This window comes from Ceratotherium simum, chromosome 17 (assembly GCF_057802395.1).
Source record: "Ceratotherium simum simum isolate JZ-2026a chromosome 17, ASM5780239v1, whole genome shotgun sequence".
In the NCBI taxonomy this organism is placed as follows: domain Eukaryota; kingdom Metazoa; phylum Chordata; class Mammalia; order Perissodactyla; family Rhinocerotidae; genus Ceratotherium; species Ceratotherium simum.
Window position 1 is genome coordinate 26894329 of NC_141916.1, and position 24757 is coordinate 26919085.

The 24757-nt window shown below is 35.0% G+C and overlaps 1 protein-coding gene across 2 annotated transcripts in view; it reads right to left on the minus strand.

Moving 5' to 3' along the window:
• Nucleotides 1–24757, minus strand: part of CNTN1 (contactin 1) — a 354640-nt gene that overhangs the window by 12486 nt on the left and 317397 nt on the right. For both annotated transcript variants that reach the window (XM_014786370.2, XM_087442559.1), the window contains 3 exons: nucleotides 23144–23330; nucleotides 20527–20639; nucleotides 19573–19729 (listed from right to left, as the gene is read on the minus strand). In XM_014786370.2, coding sequence (XP_014641856.1) covers nucleotides 19573–19729; nucleotides 20527–20639; nucleotides 23144–23330 — 457 coding nt within the window. The remainder of the gene's footprint in view (nucleotides 1–19572; nucleotides 19730–20526; nucleotides 20640–23143; nucleotides 23331–24757) is intronic.

Genomic DNA, 24757 nt, shown 5'->3' on the forward strand with positions numbered 1-24757 from the left:
TCCACTTTCATGTGGCTTCTTTGTGGGACCCTAATTAGACGCAGTCATTCAAATGGCTGGCCTACCTGGGGATGATTTTCATGTCACTTGTCTGGTTTCAGCAAAGTATAGATGCAGATTAATTTCAATTTCAATTTTACCTCTGCTTTTCTTTTTAAATAAAATCTTCACCTAACAATGAGGAAAGCTCCAAAATTTAAATATACAGATAGCGATGATATGAGAATAATAAAAAGGAATAATAAATATGAGAATAATAAAAAATTATTTCATATAGTCAGAAGTTTTCTGGACAGTCTGGCCCATAACATGTTATCAACAAATATCTGTTCAATGGGTTGTTTTTATTTTTTATAATTTATTAAGTGCCTACTCTGTCCAGGGAAGTTTACAACATGTTATTTTGCTTAATTCTTATAATATGCAGTTGAAGTATGTATCATTATCCTCATTTATAGATGAGGGGCCTAAGGCTCAGATTTGCCCATCTAGCATAGGCAAATTGGGTATTGAATTCTGATTCTAAGACCAGCGCTATTTTCTCTACCCCACAGATACCCACAGATGGTTCATGAATATCTCTTAATATGGCTGGACAATGCAGTGATCTAACCTTCCTAAACGTAACGAGTTGAAAGTTGGAAATTATTACCGGTATCTGTACACCTGCACAGCCACAACAGTCAAGGATCCTAGTCCCCCACTGGTTTCACGTGGTGATTCAGAGAGGCGACTACCTTGGAAGCTTTCCCAGGGTAAAAGAGGGGCAAAGGTCCCATTTGATCTTTCTTGATTCATCTTTGCTTTGGGGCTATGACAAATAAGTGACTCCACGTGTTTGAGGTAGTATTTTGGTATTAAGATTTTCCTTCCTACTATGATCCTGAACTCATTTGTTTGTCAGACCTGCAGGCCTTACTGCAGGCTTCAGCGTCATCCACCTATCAACAAGGATTAATTGGTGCCTCTCTGTTGTTCCACATGCACATAAAGTTCTTATAAGAAAGTGCCTGGATTCATTGAATCCCTACAACTATTCAGAGGATCATAATCAACTGAATCTTTTTCTGCTTCCACAGGAGAAACAATTTCTCGACGGTTTTAACAACAGTCTGAAATGTGTAAGGAGTTACTGGCTGGAACTCAACACTGATTAAAGGATTTCTAAGAGTTTCTGCTTGTTCAGCTTCTCATCCAGAAGATATAAAATAATTCCAATCACTTTAGATGGTATCGGCATGAAATTTCCATTCTGTTTATATATTTTTCAGAATGCCTTTTCTTTCTAGAAGGCTCATTCTTAGTCATATTTTCATGGTGCTAAACCCTGAAATTTTAAGTTCTTTTCAAATTCTTTCAGGTTCAAAAAAATAGAAGAAAAGATTGGCTTTCATCACCTCTGCAAGGAGTTTATTTAAAAAAATCAACAGAGTAGTTACTCCTTGCTAACAGGAATTCTGGGAAATTCTTTAAAGAACCATTTGTTTGTATTGAACAAGTCACATTCCCACACAGTGAATGGAAATTAAAATTTTTCCTTCAACATCTGTATTTCTACCAGTAGTGCCAGTCTTCTTCTAGTCATTCTATTACAAAATTTTCGGACTTACTATTGACTCTCTCCTCACGACTTGTTCCTTCTGTCTTTATGTCTCTTGATAGCGTTTTTTATACAGAGGGACTTTTAGATGTTGATTGATAATGATATACTAACATGGTTAAAATAATTCATAATTAATTTTCTAGGTATTGAAAGAAATATTATAAAATCTAGAAAGAAGTTTGAGAACAATGATTCATTTTGACATAGTATGTCTTACCTGGACTGTCCCACCTCTTGTTTACCTTACCATGTTAAGGTTCTTCAGAGTTTGTCACAGGACCATTTCTCTCTTCCTCCACACTCTCCATTTCATCATTATTCTTATAAAATTTGCCCGCGCTTCTGAATTACTTAGCTCAGTTAATGATGTTGTCATGCATTTAATTATTCATAGGAGAAAACACAGAGTCATTTTCAAAATGCTTTTTCCCTCACCTGCAATATATCAACTTGGTCACCACGTACAACTGATTTGATTTCCAATCCAACTCTAGAATCTCTCTCTTCCACTCTCTCTACTGCCTCAGCCTTAGTAATTTAGGACCTCAGCACCTCTTATTTAAACACAAGAAAAAGTAAAAAGTGTACTGAGCACCAAATATGTGTTAGTAATACTCTTCTTATTGTTATTACTAGGCAGTTCTTTTCTGACCTGGTCCATTTGTCAAAGAAATGAGTGCCATTCATCTGTGGTTTCTGCAGGCCACATTCCAAAGAAATCCTTACTGGACTCAGGAAAGAAAAGGTACCAGGTCAGGCCCAAACTGAAGGGCATTTGCACAGTAACCACTGAGATTTAGGACACCATTGAAGACAAGTTAGGAGGGATCAAGCTGTTCGGACTATAATTTAACCTCTCTGGATTTTCAAGGTTGTGCAGACTTGAAAAGGGGCCTGGTTACTGATGTGAGGCTTATGCTTCTCTCAAGGTAAGAACAGATCCTAGGCTGTTATGCCCCAAGAGGAAGCTGAGAAGACAGAAAGAGGAAGTCACTGCTGAGAATGGTACACAATGTGATCCAACTTGTAGATAGAGTTGCTGGATTTTTTAGCTAAGTAGGCAATAAATGTCTGAATGTGATTAAAATTTGATTCTGATTAATTCTGCTTCTTTTTTTTTAAGATAGCTTCTCTAAGTTTTAATAGAATAGAAAAAACTTAATTGTCTAACGTTTGTTCATGAATTCAGTTTACACATAATGAGAGCCTACTACTACTGTGTGCACTCCGTGCTGGGTGCAGAAATAGCCTTTCCTCCCTGATCTCTTCCTAGAGATCACAGTTGAGTCACAAGTAAACCACAACTGTCGTGCCTATTGCACTTAGGATGTCCAAGTCACCATGGGAGCAAAAATGAGGGGCAGCTGCAGGTGGTGGCAGAAAAAGAGTTTCCTGGAGGAGGAGGGACATGAGCCAAGAAAAAAGAGATGGGATAAAATATATGTATGGGATTTACAAATGCCCTTCAATTGTGATAATAAAATATTTACCGAGAAATGCATTACTAAAAAGAGAGAATCTAATGAAAAGTAATCCTTGATATTCAAAGAGAAGTAAACTCTTATTCTAAGCCATTGCTTTATAATGATCTAATTTATCGTAAAGTTACAGTTAATCCCCTAAAGGATATTAACTTTCATTTCATTAATTCATAGAACACTCCAAAAGAATAAGAACATGCAAATCCCTTAAAATTTAAGGAAGTATTTTATCATCATCTTCCTGAATGTAAATTTAGGAGAAGGCAAATAGATATTCTGTTAGACTGTATTTCAAACATAGTTGTTCAAACACCGGAGAAGTTACTAACCTGGGAAAAGAGCCATCAAAGAAACTTTTGCTACTTGGCATGACACCTATCTTTAGTTTTAAAACTTGCAATGTTGTATGTTATCTAATTAAAAATGGCTGAGGATAAGCCGTAAAGGGCATATTGTTCACTGACTACACAACATATTGGTATAGAAAATACATTAAACAACAGAAACACAGTATTTTAAAATTAACACATATAAATAGGAATTAATCAAGTTTGCAAAAATGTACCCCCTGACTTAACAATCTCTAAGCCATACAAATACTTTAGTTCATCTAGTAATTAAAGAATTAATTCTTTAAATATGGCTTGGTCATTGGTAATGTAACATGAAGACATTTTCCTGTGTGAAGCACATCATTCACATGCTAGTTTGCAGTGTTTACTAGTAACTGCTGAATATTAAATAAAATCGCTGAGTAATTGCTGTGCACTGTGATAAGTACTTTTGCCTAGATTATCAATAGGTTAATTTTAAAGACAAGAAATTTGTTGAAATTTAAAGTAAGGAGAGAATATCATTTCTTTCTTTGCTAAACAAAAACTGTCTCTGATCATATTCTCATTGTGATTTTCCATTTTTTGTCTAGCTAACCTTGCCTCATACATCCCATGTTACAGGGAAAATATACAATCTAGGATACTAGACATTGACAATAATTCTTATTTAATTTATAGAGAAATGTTTACAATCAAATATGCCCTAGGAAACCCACTTATAATACTGAATTTAATATTGCCTGTAACATACATACCTTATTTTTTCCCCCAGTATCGATGCTATAACTCCTAGCACAATTTATTACTCATTTTACTAATTTCAAATTTTAGTACAATAAATCTTCTTCCAGGAAGATTAGTAAGGAGATTTAAAAATACAATATAATTTTAAATAATTGTATAATAACAAAAACATACTCATTTTCATTTTAATTTCTTTGAGAACAATGTAACTTTTCTCTCTTTTGAGGAAAGGGAATTAGTTTATGAAATTCAGATATAGAATATTTTTTATATTTCTTTTATCTGACATAAATATTGATTATTTTTTAAAAATTCCTCTGAATATAATTAATAGTTGATATAGAAAATATTCCTTAAAGTATTAGAGAATAATAAGACAATAGAATTATTGGGGCTCTTGACTTATTGATAACATATTCATTGACAGATGGGCAAAAAAGAATAAAAAAAATCAGAGCAACCCATGATTTATGCAAGTGAGTACGATGAAGTGAGAGAACTGGGAGGGGGGCAGGTTCTACGCAAGGGAGTAATTATAATTTGTGCCTGTGGGATTTAAGCTAGATATGGAGAGACTAAGAAAGGTAAGAGACATAGAAAAAGTGGTAAGATCAGTGGCTTGTGGTTTTTGGTGGGTCAAAAAATTTCAGGAATCTGAATACTAGGAGTGAGAGGAAAGATAGGTGGTGGTCAGTGACTAGAATGAGATTATGAAGATAGCAATGATAAGGGTTAGAGTAGAACCACGGGAATGGCAACAAAAATGAGAGGAAGTGTTTCAAGGAACTGAGAGGACAGGGTAATTTAAGGATCATCTACATGTATACTGAAATCAAGAAAAACTCTGAGAGAAGTAGTATTAGAGAGAGTGACAGTGATCCGGGCACTAAAGTCTTCAAGGAATGAGTAGGAGTGACGCAGGATGTTGGCAGAAAACTTCAACAAGAAGGAGAAATAGGTGGGAGAGGCTGATGATACCAGATTCCAAGCAGGGCTTTCTGGGCAAGAAGGAAGGAGATAATATGGAAGCAAGAACAAGAAGCAAGGAGGACACCTACCCTGTCGCCAGGCCCAAGAGGTTTGAATAGACTACTGGAGGAGCAATGTCATACAGGAGACCATGTTTCAGATAAATTAAGAAGCTGAAAGAAACATTCAGTGAAGAGATGAACATTATAGGAGACTTTCCTGGTGACTGACAACGAATCCAGAAGGCAGAGTGAGAAGGTTTTAAGAGTTAAGTCTGGAAAGAAATGGAGTCAGAAAATGAGGCATACAGAGCTGTATTAATCTGAGAGTCCTAGGCTTCTTTTGGTTACTGTTATAAACAAGGCCTAAGGGCATGAGGAGACCCGAGGATCTCTCCAGGCAGGTAGTGTTGGGGAGGTGGTGAATGTGGGGGTTGGGATGGAAGGGGGCAATCTCGGAGGGAACATACGGAGTTCTGCTTGTATGTGGGCATATAAGTGGAAAGTTGTATTTAATCAGAGTTTGGGTTTGGCCATGTGAGGAGCATGAAGGGATATTAAGGCAAGGTATAGATAAGGCAGTGGTTTTAATTATTGACCATGAAATCTCAGCTCTTTAAGGAGGAAACTGAGGATCTGAGGGGGAATGAGGGATAGAAAAACATGGAAAGATCTAAGGTAGATCTGGGTGGGAGAGGGTGGAAGAACTGTTGGAGTTGGGAGGAGATTTGAGGGAATAAACTGGAAAGATAAAAGGGCTAGTGTTGAGAAAATAGAATGCTTAGAATTAAAAATCTGATTTTTTGCAGTTTAATAACTGCAATATCAAGATTTGCAGGGATTCTTAACCTGTTTTTGTGTCGTGGACGCCTTGGCAGTCTGTGCATCTCGAGAATACTGAAAATGATGCTTTTACATGCATAAAATACAACATATACAGTTAAAAGGAAACCAATTATATTGAAATACATTTATAAAAATATCAAGAAGGCAAATATATGTTTATTAACACATTAAATAACAAGCACTACGGTCAAGTCTAATAAATATCATATTTTTGAAGATGTGATATTGCAACACCTCAAATATTATATGGGAATATCTATGATTGTTATTAGTGACAGTGATTTGTTGCTTAAATTCATGTTTGAAGAAATGCTGAATTTCAGCTAGAAATTAGTAAAAATTACAATGCAATTTTTTCCCATTCAAGTTTCAGGGACCTCTCAAATTCTAATTCACATTCAAGTCTGTGAACCCATGACTAGATTGTAATCATGGGTGGTTGGCTGAGGCAGGGTGGAGAGCAAGATCATCAGGAGAGAGGCGTTAAACAGATTAAGAGGTCAGGGCACTGGAAGGGTCATCTACACAGATGTTGATATCTTAAGAATGCACAATTTCCAGGCACATCTGGACTCTGAGGCATCTCCTGTGGGGTCTTGTTGAGCTAGTCCTCTGTAATCTACAACACCCTGGACTCTCCATGAGTTCTCTGTAACCTACAACACCCTTACTCTTCCTGCTTCTCATGGCCATGTGACCAAGATTGACAATTTGCTTTAGATAAGAGTCAATTTTTCGGGTCCTGGAATAAAAGGTTATAGAGGAAAGACGACTGGCTGGAGAAATTCATACTCTTGGAATATGTTCTAAATGATTTATTTTCTCTTGGTCTGGCTCATTTTGCAGAAGGTGTCGGTAAAACTTCCTCTGGAATGTCGTTTGATTCATTGCATTGCTTTCATACTGTGAATAATCTACCAAGGGGCCTGGCTTCTAGCCTTACTCAACTATGGGAAGTACTTTGAGACCTAAACATTGCTACGTAAATCACTAAAGCTGGTCCCTAAAGTAGTATCAAATGGATCATTTCAATATGTTGATATATCACTTTCCAATTTAAGTGTTTTATATTCCCTCTCATTATAGCATTAAAGGTTTCTAGTTCTATTTGTGAGAAATTTCCAGGGTTTTATTTTTAACAATGACAAACTCATTTTCTTTTTTAAATGGTTTTCAAATTTATGTTACAGTGAACAAATGTCAAACCTCAGGAGAGAAAATTTAAAACCCAACTCCTGTTCTCAGCGCAGACAATCGTCTTTATATTTTCCTGAGAGGGTTACAAATTTCAACAGAGCCTATAATGTTTCAAAGGAAAATTAATTTTAAAATATTGTTTTAATGGTTGATGCATATATCAATTAAAGATAATCTGATTGTTTTAATTCATTTATTTGTTGCTTTTATTTCAGGAGAGAATATAAAGTAATATCCTATGATTTGAGGGGAGGTACATCTACCCTAATATTCCTTCTTTAGGATTACAGAATGTTTCCAAACCATTTGCGTATACAGAAGAGATATCTTAATATAATTTTTTATGCCAATAATATATCGATATTCATAAAAATGCAAAATTGAACTAATAATTAAAATTATACATATAAGATATGCCATTGCACAAGATTACTCATTTTCTCATGGCCAATTTATTGACGCAAAATATTATGACCCATGATAAAATCTGTTGAACCTTACAAGTAAATTCCACAAAGCTTGGTATTATGCAAAGTGAAATAAACAGATTATTACTTAGTAAAACTGGAATTTTGCTAATACCCCAATTCAGAAAAATAAAGCTTATCTTTGAATCAAGGTATCTCCCTTAGGACCTTTAGTTCATTTTCTGAAACTTCTTCAATGTAATTGTATTCTTCAAAAATGATAAATTCCTTTAATTCACAATTCCCTTTTCCAAACCATGTACTATATATGGGAGTCTCTTCTCATGCTAGGTTCCAATTTTAGTTCCTTCGACCGTATTCTTTCCAGATTCTACCCTCCTAGTATAACTTTATAAAATTTAGAAAACACCACCAAATGCAGCTGTTAAGGAGTATCTACTCTAAAATACAAAACAAAACAAAAACATTTGCATTTTTCCTATGGCAGTAGTGACTTATACTGTTCCTTAAATATTCCTATTTACCTATTTTAATATTCTTGCACAGTGGTAGTGCCAAATATATTGTTTTATAGGATAAACCTGTGTTTACTGATTTTGTTTGAATGTTTACTCCTCAAAGAAGGTTTTCCCATCCCCAGATGAGTGGTAAATCTTGATCACTTTGGGCAATCATGAAAATGACATTTTACTAGTGTAGGGGTGGACTTGTGACCCAGTTCTGGACAATACGGGAGAGGTTTTCAGAGGGGCTTCTGGGGAAGGTCCTTCATTTTAAGATAGAGCTCTGAAAGAGAGAGTCAGCCTTCTTCCTTGGACATTCTCGAGTCTGCATGCAACAATTCCTGGCATTGCTGCAGCCATCTTGCAACCACAAAGAATGAAGCTGATACTGAGATCTCCCAAGTGGAGAAAGAGGGGGGGAATCAGGTCCTTGATTATATTTTAAAGACATTGATTCCATAAGGCCTAAAGGCCACCTATCTCTCAAGCAATTTTGAGTTGCGTGTTTGTTGCTGACAGCTGAAAATATTCTAACAGATACAAACCCTCTGTTCAGCTATTTAAATTATCCTTTAACTAGAAGTAATTAATCCTTATTTCCCTAATCTCCTACTATATCAATCATACACGTTGCCAGCTTTGGGCAACACCAACAACCATCTGCTATCTCCATTTCTGTATCTAGGCTGGTACGGGTTGTTGATAGTTATATAATTGTGCCAATTGGTTCTCTGACAAATTTGTTGTCTGACGTCAGCTGGTTTCTCAGTTTTGCAAGATGATTCTTTTTTTTTTTTTTTAATCTATCTGCACCTGGATGTCTAATGGACATAGCAAGACCTAGCACGTCAAAATTTGAACTTTACTTATTTTCTCCAATCATCTGTTTTCAGTAGATGATTCTGTTCGTCATTTCAATAGATGATTTTGTTGGTCAATCTAACTCCTAAGAGTTATGCCAAATTCTCTTTCACATCCCTTATCAAATCATAAGAAAATATTGTTGAGTCTTCTTCCAAATAAACCCTGAGTGTAACTACTTCTCACTTCTTCTACTGTGACCATACTAGTCAAAGCTGACTTCATCTCTTGCTTGGACTATCAACTTTTTAACTTCTAACTGCCCTCACTATTTCCAGAGATTCAGAGATTTTTTCCCACCCTACACTAGATTTCTACTTCCTTCCAAAGAGCAGCTGGAATGAGACTTATAAACTGTAAATCTGATCATGTCACTTCCCACCTTAAACTGTTTCAATGGCTTCTCATCACATTTAGAATAAAATCCAAAGTCCTTAAGCAGAACCTGTAAACCTATAATTCAGGTCCTGCCTATCTCTCCAGGCTCCTGTGTCTGCTCTCCCCATGGGCTGCTTGGCCCCAGCCACAGTGGTCTCCTTGCTATTCTTTGAGCATCCATACTCCTAGCTCAGGGCTTTTGTATTGCTCTGGTAGGAATAGTTTTCCTTCCAGATAACTGCATGGACATTCCCTCACTTCATTTGATTGTCTTTTCCAGTGTCATCTCATCAGAACAGGACTTTCCTGCCACTCTATTGAAAACATAGACCCTAGTCTTCTTCCGTCACTTCTTACCCACCTTCCTCTGCTTTCCCTTCTTCAGCTATCTTCAGATACTATCACTGTTACATACTGTTATAGATTTATGGATTAATTTTACCTCCTCCCTTTAGAATATAAGCTCTAAGAGGTTTGCTTAGAGAAATAAGACTTTTGCCCACACTAGTTTGTGAAAGTTGATCTCTTGAAATTACCAATGACTTTGTTATGGGCTGAATTTTGTCCCCTCAAAATTCATATGTTGAAGCCCAAGCCTCCAGTACCTCAGAATGTGACTGCATTTGGAGATAGGATCTTTTAAGGGGTAATTAAGTTAAAACAAGGGCTTTAGGGTGGGCTATAATCCAATATGACTGGTGTCCTTATAAGATGGGGAAGTTAGGACACCAAGATACACAGAAGGAAGGCCATATGAAGACTCAGGCAGAAGACAGCCATCCACAAGCCAAAGAGAGAGGTCTCAGAAGAAGCCAATCCTGCTGACATCTTCATCTCAGACTTCCAGCCTCCAGAATTGTGAAAAAATAAATTTCTGTTGTTAAAATCACTCAATTTGTGGTACTTTGTTATGGCAGCCCTAGCAAACTAATACAGACCTCTAAAATGTCAAATTCAATAACTTTTCTCTACTCTTCAATTTCTTCAAACCCCTTTTAAATTTTGCAGCATTGAAATAAATTATGTAAATTAGTATTTTTAAAAACATAATTTAAAAACAATGACAATAACAAAAAACACCTAAATACTTACCGGCTAGGCAAAGAAATCACATTGTCGCCAGCCTGTTAAGTCTCTTCCTGATTACCCTCTGCCCACCGCCCCTCCCCACACAACAAGGCAACACTGTACCGAATTTTGTGTTAATCATTCTCTTTTTTGGGAAGTTGTACATGTCATATATGCACCTCTTTACAGTGTTTCATTATGTTCTGCTTTTGAAATTCATATAAATGGACTTACATTGTATCTATTATTTCATGACTTCTTGTTTATGTGCATTAAATATTGGAGAATTTTTTAAATGAGAATTCATTATTTTGCATAAAAATAAACCATATTGATCTAACATCAATAACATTTAAATACAAACTTGGAAAAGTATTTGCTACAAATATGGCATAAAAATGTTAATAATCTTCATAAATTGATCATAGAATTTTAAAGAAAATTATTAATATTAAACAGAGAAAAAAATAGAAACAGAAATTCACAGAAATGGAACTATAAATAGCTATTAAACATTAATATTCAGCTCAATAGTAATAAAAATATAAGTAAAATTACAAGATAGTATCTTTGTTTAATTAATATGGATTTTCTAAATAACAAAATGCTAGTAAAAAATTTGTTTAATGATAAAATGTGGGCATTGCTGTTTGGATAGCAATTTGGCAGTTGTCAAGTATTTGCCAAGTTCTAAAGGTCCTGCCCTTTAATCCAGTAATTTTACTTCTAGGAATCTTTTCTAAGAAAATAATTAGAAATTCAGAAAAAAAGTCTATATACAAAGATGTCCATTATGATGTTATCATAATACTGAAAAAGAAAATATGAGGAGTCACTAAATATAGTAGCCACATTATTATCTGTGAGTCTTGTGATCAAGTGATATTAACCATTATTTATTATACCTTGGTAAATCTTCCTTTTTATATTTTCATGATATAGCTTCAATATCTGCAGGTTTTCTTGTCCTATAATTTTAATAGTTTTTCTACTAATATGAATTTCTATATTATGAAATTAATTTAGAAGTTGAGTCAATTTCTTTCTTTCCTTTATTTAACATTTCCTAAAAATCCACATTTGGCTGGGTTTTTCTTGTTAGGTTTGATGGTTATCACGTAAATCTACTTATTTTTGGAGAAGATGTGCTGCATTTTTTGTTGTAATTTCAGCACCATTACTCTTGCTTTCTATGCTCTTTTCTCTATTTCTGGGGTAAAAATGTGGAAAGTATATTGCCTAGACTCTCTTGCCACTGAGAGGCACTAAAGAGAGAATTGGAAGGTCACAGAAAAGCAGAAGCCACTACTGCTCTGGCAGTGGTGGGCAGGCCTGTGGGCCTCAGCAGGGGTCAAAGGCAAGGTGGTGCCAGCACGGTTGAGGATTCTCCCATGGATCTCCCATTTTGGTGCTGCAGGCAGATGGACCACCAATGCGCATTCCCTTCAATACAATTTCTTGCTTTCCTCAAAGCCAGCAGACACTCTCACAGCTCTTATGAAGGGTTTGTTTTCTTCCTTTTTTTTTTTTTTTGGTGAGGAAGATTGGCCCTGAGCTAACATCTATTGCCAACCTTCCTCGTTTTTGCTTGAGGAAGATTGTCTCTGAGCCTTCATCCATGCCAGTCTTCCTCTATTTTGTATGTGGGACACCGCCACAGCATGGCTTGATGAGTGGTGTAGGTCTGCGCCCGGGATCCGAACCTGTGAACCCTGCGCCTCTGAAGTGGAGCGCGCAAACTTAACCACCACGCCACTGGGCCAGCCCCTTGTTTTCTTTTTTAAGATTCAAATTCAAAGCTTGATTAAGATATCCAGAGATGTTTCATCTTTTCTGACAGAAACTTCACCAATAGAAGAGAGAAAAGAAAAAAACTTTATAGTAATCTATCGTTTGATCCTGTGAGCTTGATTTTATTGGAAACTAATTCAATCATTATAGAAATGATCAGAGGTCTACCATCTATTGATTAAAGCCATTGATAAACCTAAGGGATGCTTGTAAAATGGGTGAATTCCCACCCCATCACAGAGAGTATTTAAGCTGAGACTGAGGGAGCATAAGCCAGGAAGGTCCTGCAAAAAATTTCAACCCTTGGGAAGGAGTCGAACAAGATAACCTAGACATTTTCCTCCAGCAAGTTGATGAATCTTTATTTTCCACATCTTTTTATTACTAACTGATATGCTTTACACCTGATAATTTTTATAAGAAACATTCTAAAATGTACATTTCCCTCTCCGAATTGTATGAAACGTCTCCATATATGTTCTTTAACCATTTATCCTGGAAAAGGTTTTGTAATTTGCTTTGCATCTTAGGGCAATAAAAATCTTAAGTTATCCTATAAATTCATTCTTTCTGAAGAAAAGACTTTCTGTCTTCTCACAAGCTCCACCCATTCTCCTTTTCCTCCACTCCATTTCCTGCACCACAGCAAAAGTGATCCTAAATCAGATGGCATCACTCACCTCCTGAAAGCACATCAATATTTTTCCATTGAATTTGGAATAAAATACAAACTTCTGACAATAGCCTTTTAGGATGGGGTGGGGAAGAGAGTTAGAATGAGAGAATAGTATCAGATGGGTCTGAGATGTAATCAACGCCAGGCCATTCGTGGCTTTGCCCCTCTCATCTCTCTGACTCATCCCACACCACTACACACTTGTCACGCTGGCCTTCTTTCAGCCTCTTGAATATGACAAGTTCCTTCCTACCATTCCTGTACCTGGGACTCTTATCCCCACTTTTGTAGTCTGGCTAGTTCCTTTCCTTTAGATTTCAACCTAAACATCACCTTCTTATAGGGGCTAGACCTGATCATCCTACTCAAATCAGTTCTACCTCTGTTACTCTTTATAATAACTGCTTATTTTTTCGTTATAATCCTTAATATGCCTATATATAAATAATTTTATTATTTAGTGTTAGTTCTTTATTTTCTTGATATCCACAAGAAGGCAAGCCTCAGGAGGGCTTGCCAATTATTGTAATCGATATCCTAGCAGAATGCCTGACATATTGTAGTAGTTCAGTAGATGTTTATTGAATGAATCAATTTTCTGGAGAACAAAAGTGTTATGAAAAACCAAAATTATTAAGAGTAAGCTTTATTTTATTAGAGGAAAAAAAGTATTTGCACATCATAAAGCTAAAGTATAGCTCTAAAGAATAAGATTGTAGTTCATAAACCAAATTTATTTTGGTAGTAAGCAAATCTTGGAGGATTATTTTTAATATTCCTTTCTATTCTTATACTGTATTCCACTGAGCAATATTCCAATCAAATTATTTCTGAGTCTAAGTAAATGAACAAAAAAATATGTTAGGACTGTTGTATGAAGTTACTAGTAGCTAAAGAAATCTTTGGGAAGATTCAGGAAGACCCAAGTTAGTTTAGATGCAGAGGTGCTATCCATGGCTTGACAAATGGTAAAATCTGCTTCTAGAACTAGTGCTCAAAGCTTCTGAAGAATAAGTAAGACTCTGGGAACTCCCTGTGGTGGGAGTTGTCCCTCAACTGCTGGGGCAAATCTAGGTCATTACATAGAGTTACATTAATAATGATCAGGGCAGTGAGTAACCACTCAAAGTCAAATTTAGAGATGCACAAAATATTACTTTGTTTACATAATTTCTCCTCTGTTTTCATGCTTGTTATAAAACTAGGAGTGTGAAGTACAGCTATATAGTTGGAAAAGGTTTTGAGTGGATAGTCATGATTGAATGGTAATGAAAGGAATATATATTTTATAAGTAATTTTAAATACAAGCTAGAAATATATAGGATTCAGCCTAGGAATACATAGATTCCACTTGAACTCTCTAACTGATCCCACACAAAATGTAATGAAGGAAAACAAAATATTTCATCATTTCAAAGTGGTTGGAGAGATAGCATTTCCTGAATGATAATATTTGAGTGTATAAGAATCACAAATATAAAACTTTAAATTTATGATGAGGGACTTATAAGAATGGCATTCAACTGTAAAATTATTGTCATGTATTTATACCATTCCAAAATTTGAGGTTAGTCGTTAATTTATTTTTGGAAATCTATTTTTCCCAAATGATACAGGACATTTACAAAGTTACAGATTTGGGGATCACTGAATTATATAGCATCCTGTCATTAAAGAAGGCAGGATGAAGGAAACCTAAGACAACCATGTATATTACCCTTTCCATCTGTATATAGGCTATTGTACAAGATTAGACATTCAAAATAATTTTGGTTTTTGAAAATGCTTACAGAGGAGATACTTGCAAAAGTGATGATGTCAATATAGCATTTTAATTTCATAATGTATGAATTAAATCTAAATAACCCAACTATCCTCTTGTTCCTTTTCTACCGTACCACTTACTTAGTCACTGGAAAAAGAAGCATGTAAGTAATGAAGTTAAACGTCTAAAGGTTCGACCTACAGAATGGTTTCCTAGCCCTTCTTCTGCTACCGGGAAGAAGAGGACAAAGTGAAAAAACTAAATATGTTTTTCATCAGTGTTTAAGTCAGTGGCTTTGGTTATATAGTTTAACTTAATAGCTTGGAGTTACCAAAAATAGTGGGTTAAATGTTTAGATTACATCATCTATGGTAACATCAGGATAAATTACAGATTTATTAGAAAACATAAAGCCAACAAAATGAATAGATAGAAACTTTAAATCAAATGGAAAAATGCCTTGTTCCTTTAGAACCTACCCTCGACATCACCACTGCCCTCTTTCCAGTCCAGACCACCATCATCTTTTAATCATTCTATGACAATAACCTTGTGATTCATCTTACATCTTACTCTACTATATACACACATTTTCCACAATCAGCAAAGTGATTTTTTCAAAAGCAAACATTTGATTATGTTACTCCCACCTTAAAAGTTTCGAATCACTACTTCTTGCCCTTAGGAAGAAGTCCAGACTAAAGTGTCCTTGAAAGTCTCCCTTGATTTGACTAAGATATCTGTAGTCTGTTTAAAACTAAAAAGAAAAATAAAAGCTCAAAATATGCAATTCACACATAAATAATGAAATTCGTGCTTCTCTGTGGATATTTATTTATGACCAAAGATCCCTGTTAATCTACATTCTAAAATTTATAGTGAATATGTAACAAGCCAAATTAGCTTACTAAAATTTATATTCAAAATATTGTACCTATCTTCATATTATTCTTAATTTAGCTCACAATGATGTATAAAAACAAGAGTCTTAAAAGACAACATAGAACTTATTAGAGACAGTATGTTTGTGATGAAACATTTGTGATGTTACGTTTGCCTCGAGTGAACTATAAACATCCAACAGGGAATAATTTCTTAAGACAGTAGATAACAGTGTTTAGGTCAGACAGAAACGGAGTTTACAGATTACCATGTGTATTAAATTTTCTAGAATATCTCCAATATGAAGTCTTAATCTTTTTAAGAATCAAACTTGTGGATTAGCACTTGGCATAATACAAATCATGTGCCTACTGGGAAAGTGTATCAACATTCTAAGCATCTAAACTATAGCTTAAGTTGCTCAAATTATTCTTATTACTAAATTTGACATTATACAGAAATCATGAATTCATTCAGCAATTATTGTTAAAACCCTGTTACGTGTCAGATAGGTCCCTTTGGTGCTGGGGAATCAAAAGTCAAATAAGGCAGACAAGAGCTTGCCCCCATGGTGCTTACATTCAAGTAAGGATGGAGATAGGCAATAAACAGTATAAATTAATAAATAAGATAATTTTAAATAGTTATAAATATTATCAAGGAAATAAAACAGGGATGTGATCTGACAAAGAATTAGAATAGGAAGCTTCCTTACACTGACAGCCATGTAATTCTTCCTAAGGAGGTGACATCAAAGCAAAATAAAAATGACAAGAATAAACCTGCCATGACAAGATCCAGAGAATGCCAGGCAGCAACAAGAACAAGTACAGATGCCTCAAGGTAGGAACGGTGATGGTACCTTCAAGAAGAGAAAGAAGGTTAATGGAGCAAAGGAGAAATCGCTTAATTGAGGTGAGAGAGAGTTTGGCAGGGCCAGGTTTTACGGGGCACTATTGACCATGGTAAGGAATTTAGATTTTATTCTATAGGATGTCTTTCTAAGAGGAGAGTTATATGATTTGACTTATGTTTGGAAAGATCCCTCTGGCTGCTGCATGGAGAATGAACTGTAGGAGGCCAAAATTGGAAGCCAAGAAAAATTTTAGAATTGCAATAGGGCCATCAGGGGATGATTGTGATGTGGACTAGAAGGGCTGTGGAAATATATAAATGGTAGCACATTTTAAATATATGAACTGTGCTGATGTATTGTAGGCATTTGATGTATATTTGTTGAATGAATGAATGAATGAATGAACAGCATAATGCATATAAACATTAAAACCTAGCAATGTATTATATTCTGGCTATGTATTTTAGGCATGAAAACAGAAGCAAAGGAAAGAATTGAGTCTTTTAAATTTACAAGAAAGCCTAAAATTTCCATTTGTATTTACATGCTTTTCTCATTACAAATAATTTAAACAATTTGCAAATAAACCAGAACTTAAGAAAATTCTAAAATAGTACTAGTTACCAAACATCTGACATTTCCTAATGTTAAGACTAAGTTTCTTTGTACAGTGATGGTCAGACTAAGACATAAATAACAGAAATTCTGCATTAATAAGAATATTGTCCGTTAGGTTGGCAAAAAAAGAGGAAACTATTCTGAGTATATTTGAGGTTTCTAAAAACCATACTCTGTCTTCTGTACATGGGCTGTTTACACTGGGATGTCAGACTATAACCATGGTATGTTGCAGCTACAGCTGGTCCATACCACCTCTCAAGAGCCAACTGTTAAATTTTCAGGAAATGTATGAGTGAGTTGTTAAAAACACTGTTATTAAAATCAAAATTATGTAAACTTATTAGTTAAATTTAAAAATTTAAAACAAAGGTAGTAAATACCCAAAACTCATCACTTCCTAATTATTTTACTACATTTTAATGTCACCAATACTCTTGAAGTTATGCCTATTGCATCTGTGTGGTGGCAATGCTATATAATGGTGTGCTACTGAGCATCTCTTCCCAGCTCCTCATTTAGTGACATCACGTGGGAAGCTTGAGGTCGGACATGTGAAAATATTCACTCCACAGAAATTGGCAAACACTATAAACCAGGGCTTCCCTTCATCCCCAGAGAGCCAGTCATTTAACATTTATCAGCATACCACTAGTTATAACTATACTGATGCTACTGTCACTGCTACAGCATCTCTAGCTACAAACTTCTGTTGTCTAAACCCCAGAAACTAAGTTCTGCTTCGCATTAGGGATGACAAATGAAAGGTAAGGAAATGAAGAGAGCAACAGTGTGCTACGGCTGGCTTCTGACCGGGAAGGTCAATGTTCAAAAGCAGCTTACGGAATTCTTTTGCACTTTGCCACCCTCAAATACTGTCCACATTTCCCTCAGATTTCCCTTTGCAAAACAGCCCTGCTAAGTGTAAAAATACTGAAGGTATCTGTTATCAAAGTTCAGAATTTAGAAAACATTTTAAAAATGAAAAAAATGCCAGATTAATTTATAAAAATGTATTCAAGATAGTATTATTTATGATAGGAAAAACTAGAATAGGTAGATACATTTTATACGTTTGAGAGAATATTATGTATAATTTTAAACAAAATTTACAAAATTTTGAATGACATGGGGAATATTCATGTAACATAATTGATAAAAGTAGCATATAACATGATATATTTAATAGAAGATTACACATGAAATTATATACGTATAAAGGGTAACTAGAGGGCCGGCCCCATGGCTTAGCAGTTAAGTATGCACACTCCACTACTGGAGGCCCGGGTTCGGATCCTGGGCGTGCACCAACGCACCACTTCTCCGGCCATGCTGAGGCTGCGTCCCACATACAGCAACTAGAAGGATGTGCAACTACGACATACAACTATCTACTGGGGCTTTGGGGGAAAAAATAAATAAATAAATAAATAAAATTATATATAAAAAAAAAGGGTAACTAGAAGTAAATTCCAACTGATTATTTTCTTTTCCTTTCAGATTTTTGTAATTTCCAAAGTTTCTAACATAACTTTGCTATCTTAGAAGATAATAGTAATGTACAAACTAAAAAAGTTTTCAAAGTAAACAATTTAAATTTACAAGAAAGCCTAAAATTTCTATTTGTATTTATATACTTTTTTCATTACAAATAATTTAAACAATTTGCAAATAAATCCAAATTTAAATAAGAAAATTCTAGAATGGTACTATTTACCAAACATCCAACATTTCCTAATGTTAATTCTACAGTTTTTTTTGTACAGTTGTGGGACTAAAAACTCTGGCATTGTGTTAAAGGATTTATTAGTTTAATATATAACATATTCATCTATTTAGCCATAAAACCAAATTTTCTTCTAAGTCAATTATTCCCATCTTTGATTTAGCGTCTTCTAGTATTTGATAGTCTCTCATAAAACTCTCAAATTAACATCAATTTTAATTCAGTATAATTAAACTGTATCATGCATACGGGGTGAGAAAAAAGTATCAAAATTTAAACAAATAATAGAGTTCTACAAATCCAAAAAAGGGAAGAAATCACTGCCTCAAAAATCTATTTTGAATTAAATAGTGCAAAGTTTGTGAACTAGTCAGAAATAGTTTGCAGAAAAGGAAGAGATATGCAGAGACAAAGAGTGGGAGATGGCAAAGGAAGGAGCTATCTTTTACTGTCTTTCTATTTCATTACCATGTTAATATATTTAGGACAAGGAAAAGGAGGTTGGAAGAATGTTAATAGTAGTTCAGTGAATTTCTTTTTGATAAGAGAAGTTTGGATATTATCATCTAATGGTCTAGTATTATGTACCATTTTAATGCATTACGGTATTTTAATTGTGCTTTGACATCCAAATAATAATCAAGTAGGTAGTATGCTGCAAATTTACTTTTGTGACTCATAAGGGAAGAAATATCAAGTTTCAGGGCATCCTTGACATTTCAAATCTACTTAGGGAAACACTGATATTGATGTGAATATCAGTCTTACCTTTACTCTGGGGAATCCATATGGGCCTAGAAACTTACAAGTGCTTAATTGAAATGTGTCTTAAATGTCTGGCTTACCTGAAATTTTGACTTGAGACACCACTCCATCTCCTCCATCACTGTGTGCACGAACCTCTACAACATACTCTCCATCCCTGGGGATTGGGACTTCTATGGAGTGTTTATGAGTTGAATACAGCTTGCCATCATGCTGACCATCAGGTCTATAGAGTACCTTGAAAAGTCCCAAAATATATATATTTTGTGATAATAAAGTGATAATAATGAGCCAATGACCTAACACTAAAAGTAGAATAAAAATGCTTTTATTAATAAAAAACATCCAGGAAGCTATGTGTAACACTAGCTGGAAAATTCATGTTATTTTTAATTCACAGATACTGATTTCATCTATTTGTAGGGTGATCCAAAAGGATGTGCCTTAATCATCTGAACTTTATTTTTTGAGATGACTTAAGATAAAGAGAGGGAAAGAATGTGTCTTTTTATGAAAAAGGTATAAAATGAGGGCTCTTTCAATATATTGAAGTAGTCTAAAAAAATTGCCTCACAATTTAAATTTTTTTCATATTATTTCTAAAATTTAGTATTCAAGGAAAAATGTGATAGTGTGTGATACAGAGAATATATGGAAATAATCTTTTTTCCTTTTTTGTTCATTTACAGAAGGCAACTCAATACATCAAAGAGTTGGCTGTGTGCTGGGCGATACTATCTATATCATTGCCAAACAAAAATGGATTCTTTCTGTCCCTTGTTAAGCACTGATTATTCTAACAATTCTATTCTTTAAAGCAGTTATTGTATCTATCTTGCTCTCTTGACATAGCATTTTCTTAAAATTCACTGAAGATCTTCTCTCTATTTCAAAATTTGTCGTGGCACTATTTCATCTGATTCTGCTATAAAGCTAGAATAAGAAAGCTGAATGAGTTTTCAAAAGTCCAGACATTAATCATTCTTTGTAAGAATAAGCTTGTGTGGGGAATAATGTAGTAATTTTTTATATACCTTATATCCTGTCACTGTAGATTCATTTGATAGCGCGACCACATGATCCCAGGTGATTATGTAGCGTGAACCAGACCTTATGGAACTGATGATCCTTGGTGGCTGGCTTGGAGCTGTGAAAAGTAATAATATGCAACTGACTGTCACTATACCCAACTTTAGTTCTGGAAGCTGCATGGCATCAGGAATTATAATGCTGCTGATGATATGACAACAACAGCTAATTTTGATGAGTGCTTACTATCTGCTAGGCACTGTGCTAAGCGCTTTACATCCCTGAGTTCATTTAATGTACCCCATGGCCCTGTGAGGTAGGTAATATGACTATCTTTTATTCTCTTCTCATCATTCTTCATTTGGGTTTCTTTCTCCACCAGTCTTTTGAAACTATTGTTTTCAAGGTCATCAATCATCTCCACTTGGCCAAACCCAATGTCACTTATTTATTCTTTTCAAATTTAACATCTTTGCAGCATTCCACAGAGTTGACCTTCTAATTCCTTCTTGAATCTCATTCTTTTCTTAAATTCATGATCCCTTAGTGTCTGGGTTTTCCTCCTACCTCTCAAGTTGCTCCTTCTCATTAACCATCTTTTGCTAGCTCCATGTCCTCTGCCCGATTTCTAAATGTTGGAATGACTTAGAACTTGATCCTGAGCACCTTTCTCTCCTCTATGAGTCTTTCCTAAATCTTACATCTGGCCCATGGCTTTAAGTACTCGCAATTCTATCTCAAAGTCTGAGCTCTCTCTTGACTTCTAGACATATGTGTCCAACTGCCTATCTCCACTTGAATATCTAAAAGGCTTCTCAAATATAACATAATCAAGATGGAACGTTTGCTATGTACCCCCAAATCTGCTTCTCTGAGTCTTTCCCATCTTTAGTAAATGACACAACCAAACCCCAGTTTCTCAAGCAAAAATCTAGTATTGAGTCTTCCATTCTCTTCATTGCCAACATCCAAATTGGCAGCAAGTTATCATGTCTGCCTGCAGAAAATTTTCCACTTCTGTCTATCTCTATTATTACCTAGTGCTGACCACCATCATTTCTCTCCTTGACTAATAAAAAAGCCTCCTAATTGGCTATTCTGCTTTCACTCTTATTGCACCAGTATCCATTGTCAACCCAGAAGTCAGAATGAGTTTTTTAAAAAATATAAATTAGATATTACTCTCTGCTTAAAAATCTTCCAATGACTTCTTATCACACTTAGAAAGAACTCATACTCCTTACTATGACGTATAAGGCCCTTCATATTTTGTACTCAGCACACTTCCTCCTCCTCGTCTAAGAACCCAGGCTTCGGCCGCATTGGCCTTTCTATACTTAAAACATATCAAACTCTTCCCACCTAAAGGCTTTGCGCTAGTTACTTTCTCTGCCTGAAACAATCCCCTCCCCCACAGTTGTCACACAGAGGGTCCTTCTTATTGCTCATATCCTAGCTCAAATGACATCTTCTCAAAGAGAACTTTCCTGACCACCCAATTGGCATTTGGCTTCCAGCCAAGTCATTTTCAATTTTATTATCTGTGTATTCACTTTATTGCCCTGTCATCTGATATTATCATATTTATTTTTCACAGTTTTTTCTCTCTCTCTCTCTTCTTCCATTAGTTTGTAAACCCTGTGAGAAGAGAATCTGGGTTTAGCTTGATCCCTTTTGTATCCTCAACACCTAAAACAGGGCTGGGCACATAGCATACTTTTATGAATCAATAAATTGAAAAAAGAACAAAGAATGAATGCTCCTTGTACAAATTAGAAAACTAAAGTTTAAAGATGTCTATTGTGACACATTTAGTAAGTGGTAGAAACAGATCCGAAACCTCTGTTTGTTACCAAAGTCTGGTTCTTATCACCATGTTCTATTATCTCACTAGGAGTTTCTTTTCCTCAAGTGAATTTCATAAATTTTCAAACCCTAATTACCTAATGGTAATCATGTTTTCAAATTTTTGTGAAACACCCTAGAGTCCTGAATATAAACTCTCATTTTCTATATATTCAACTTTGGTTCAAGAAGGAGATACCAAAGTGAAGCCAGAGAGATGAGAACAATCAGAAAATCTGAGTAGGGTAGGTGGTCATGTTATATGAACAGTGAGAACATATAATGATAAAAGAGTAAACATAAGCAACAAACGTATGCAACAAAATGTTGCATAAATGCAACATTTAACTTGCATTTGCATTGGGCAATGACAAAGGTTTATAAATCGAAGCACAGAAAAATTAGCAGAATTTTAGTTTTCTCATGCTGTTGATGCATTCCTATGATAACAATGCTTAAAATAACAACAGAATGAATAAAATTAATTACCTAATGTGATTTTGAGGATAATCTTTACCAGAGGAAGTTCTATAATTTTATTTCTATAATAGAACGTTAGATGTGAGAAGGCATTCTCCACATTTTTTCATCATCTACAATAACTAACAAAATTTTGTTTTTTGTTTTTTTTTAAATCTCACGTAAGTTTAAAGGTTAAAATTGAAAACCAAATGTGCTCAGAATGCTAGGTAGTAAATTTCTCTCAAATGTACCTGCATCCTGATTGAATTAATTGGTGGTTTTTGACAAGTCTAAAATGCAAATATTGAGACTCACGTGCTTTCTTGGTGAAGGTCTCAATCATGTCACTAGGAGGTCCACATCCTGCGCTATTGCAGGCCCTGACTTCCACAAAGTACTGGGTGTCGGGCAGAAGGTTCTCCAGCCTGGCCGAGTACTCTTGGCTGGTGACTTGAACTCTGTGTGCAGCCGCTTCTTTGTCATGGGTGGACCAGTACCGAATCTGCAAACAGTCAAGTTCAATAATATTTTATCAACGATTCAGACATTTCAGTTGTGAAAATTTCTCTTCAATTGGCTCTGACACCATTGATGTTGGCTGAGCATCATATTCTCAAATGTTACTTAATTCTGCTTACACTTGCTATCAGTCTTAGAATATGGCAAGACACACAATGCAGATCTGATTAAAGATGTCAAAGGCAAATCAAGGGCTCACTTTATTGCCTGAAATAGTCTCACAGAGACTAAAGAGAAAAAATTCTACAGAAGATTTACTTTCAAAACATAAAACTGGTTTCTGTTTGGAAGTATTTGCCAATAATTTTTATCATTTATTTCCTATCTTGTTTCTGCCAGATAGCAGAGAAATTTTATGCCTAATAACTTGATTAGTTGCAGAAATTATTTATCTTTAAAATAAATGTATTTTTTTAAAATTGTATCCGTGTTGTGATTAGAAATGATTACTTTTACCAACCAAGGTACCAATGACAGCCTTTCTTATCTCTTAAAGTTTAAGTAAAAGCTATGAATTATAACTTACATTCTTCAAATAAGGCTGTTTTATTGGTCAAAAATCTGTAATTATATCTAAGGTGTAAATAAAAATAAAAAGAATATTTTACATATTTTAGATGCCCTGTCTATAAAATAAGGGAATTTTAATTTCACAATTAACCAAAGTACCTAGATTATAATAATATCTAATATTTATATAATCCTGAAATTTTCATTTACATAAAACACACATGAAACCATTATAAAATGGCACTGGATGGCTCAAGTTCACTTGGTAACAAAGCAAGGTTTATATGTAGAATGAGCACATTCCAGAACAAAGGCTAGTTACTAATTGTTTATTGGTTTCCTTCGCAATATTTTTATTTTGTTTACTAGTGTTCATTTTTTTGATGCCAGTAATATATTTCCTAACGGTTTTGATAGAATCTCTTGGGCATTTCTGTCATCCGACCAGAAGGATGGCCTCAGAACTGAAGACGTGGAATTGCACCAAGTGGAGCTGAAGGCAGATCTCAGTTGGCAGAGAAAGGACTTTCCAAGGATGGAAGCCTCCTCATGAAGGCACGCGTTTCCTGGTTCTGGATGTGTTTAGGCTGTGACTACATTCATCTTAGAAGGAAGAAAATGGCCTAATTTTAGCGAGCATTTGAACTAAATAATGCGTTAAGGTCTCTTCGACTGCTTGACTGAAGAGAAATACAATGAACATTTATATTCTAATGAAATGCCAGGCACTAAAATAAGATCATCCGTATACATTATCTTCTCAATAAACCTAGAATGGTAAGATTTACCTCATTTTATTGCAATCAAAACTGAAGTCCGTGAGGTTCAGGCATTTTTACAGTATGCTTGTTGCCTGAGATGTATATCACATTTTTTTTGTTTTGTTTTGTTTTTTTGTGA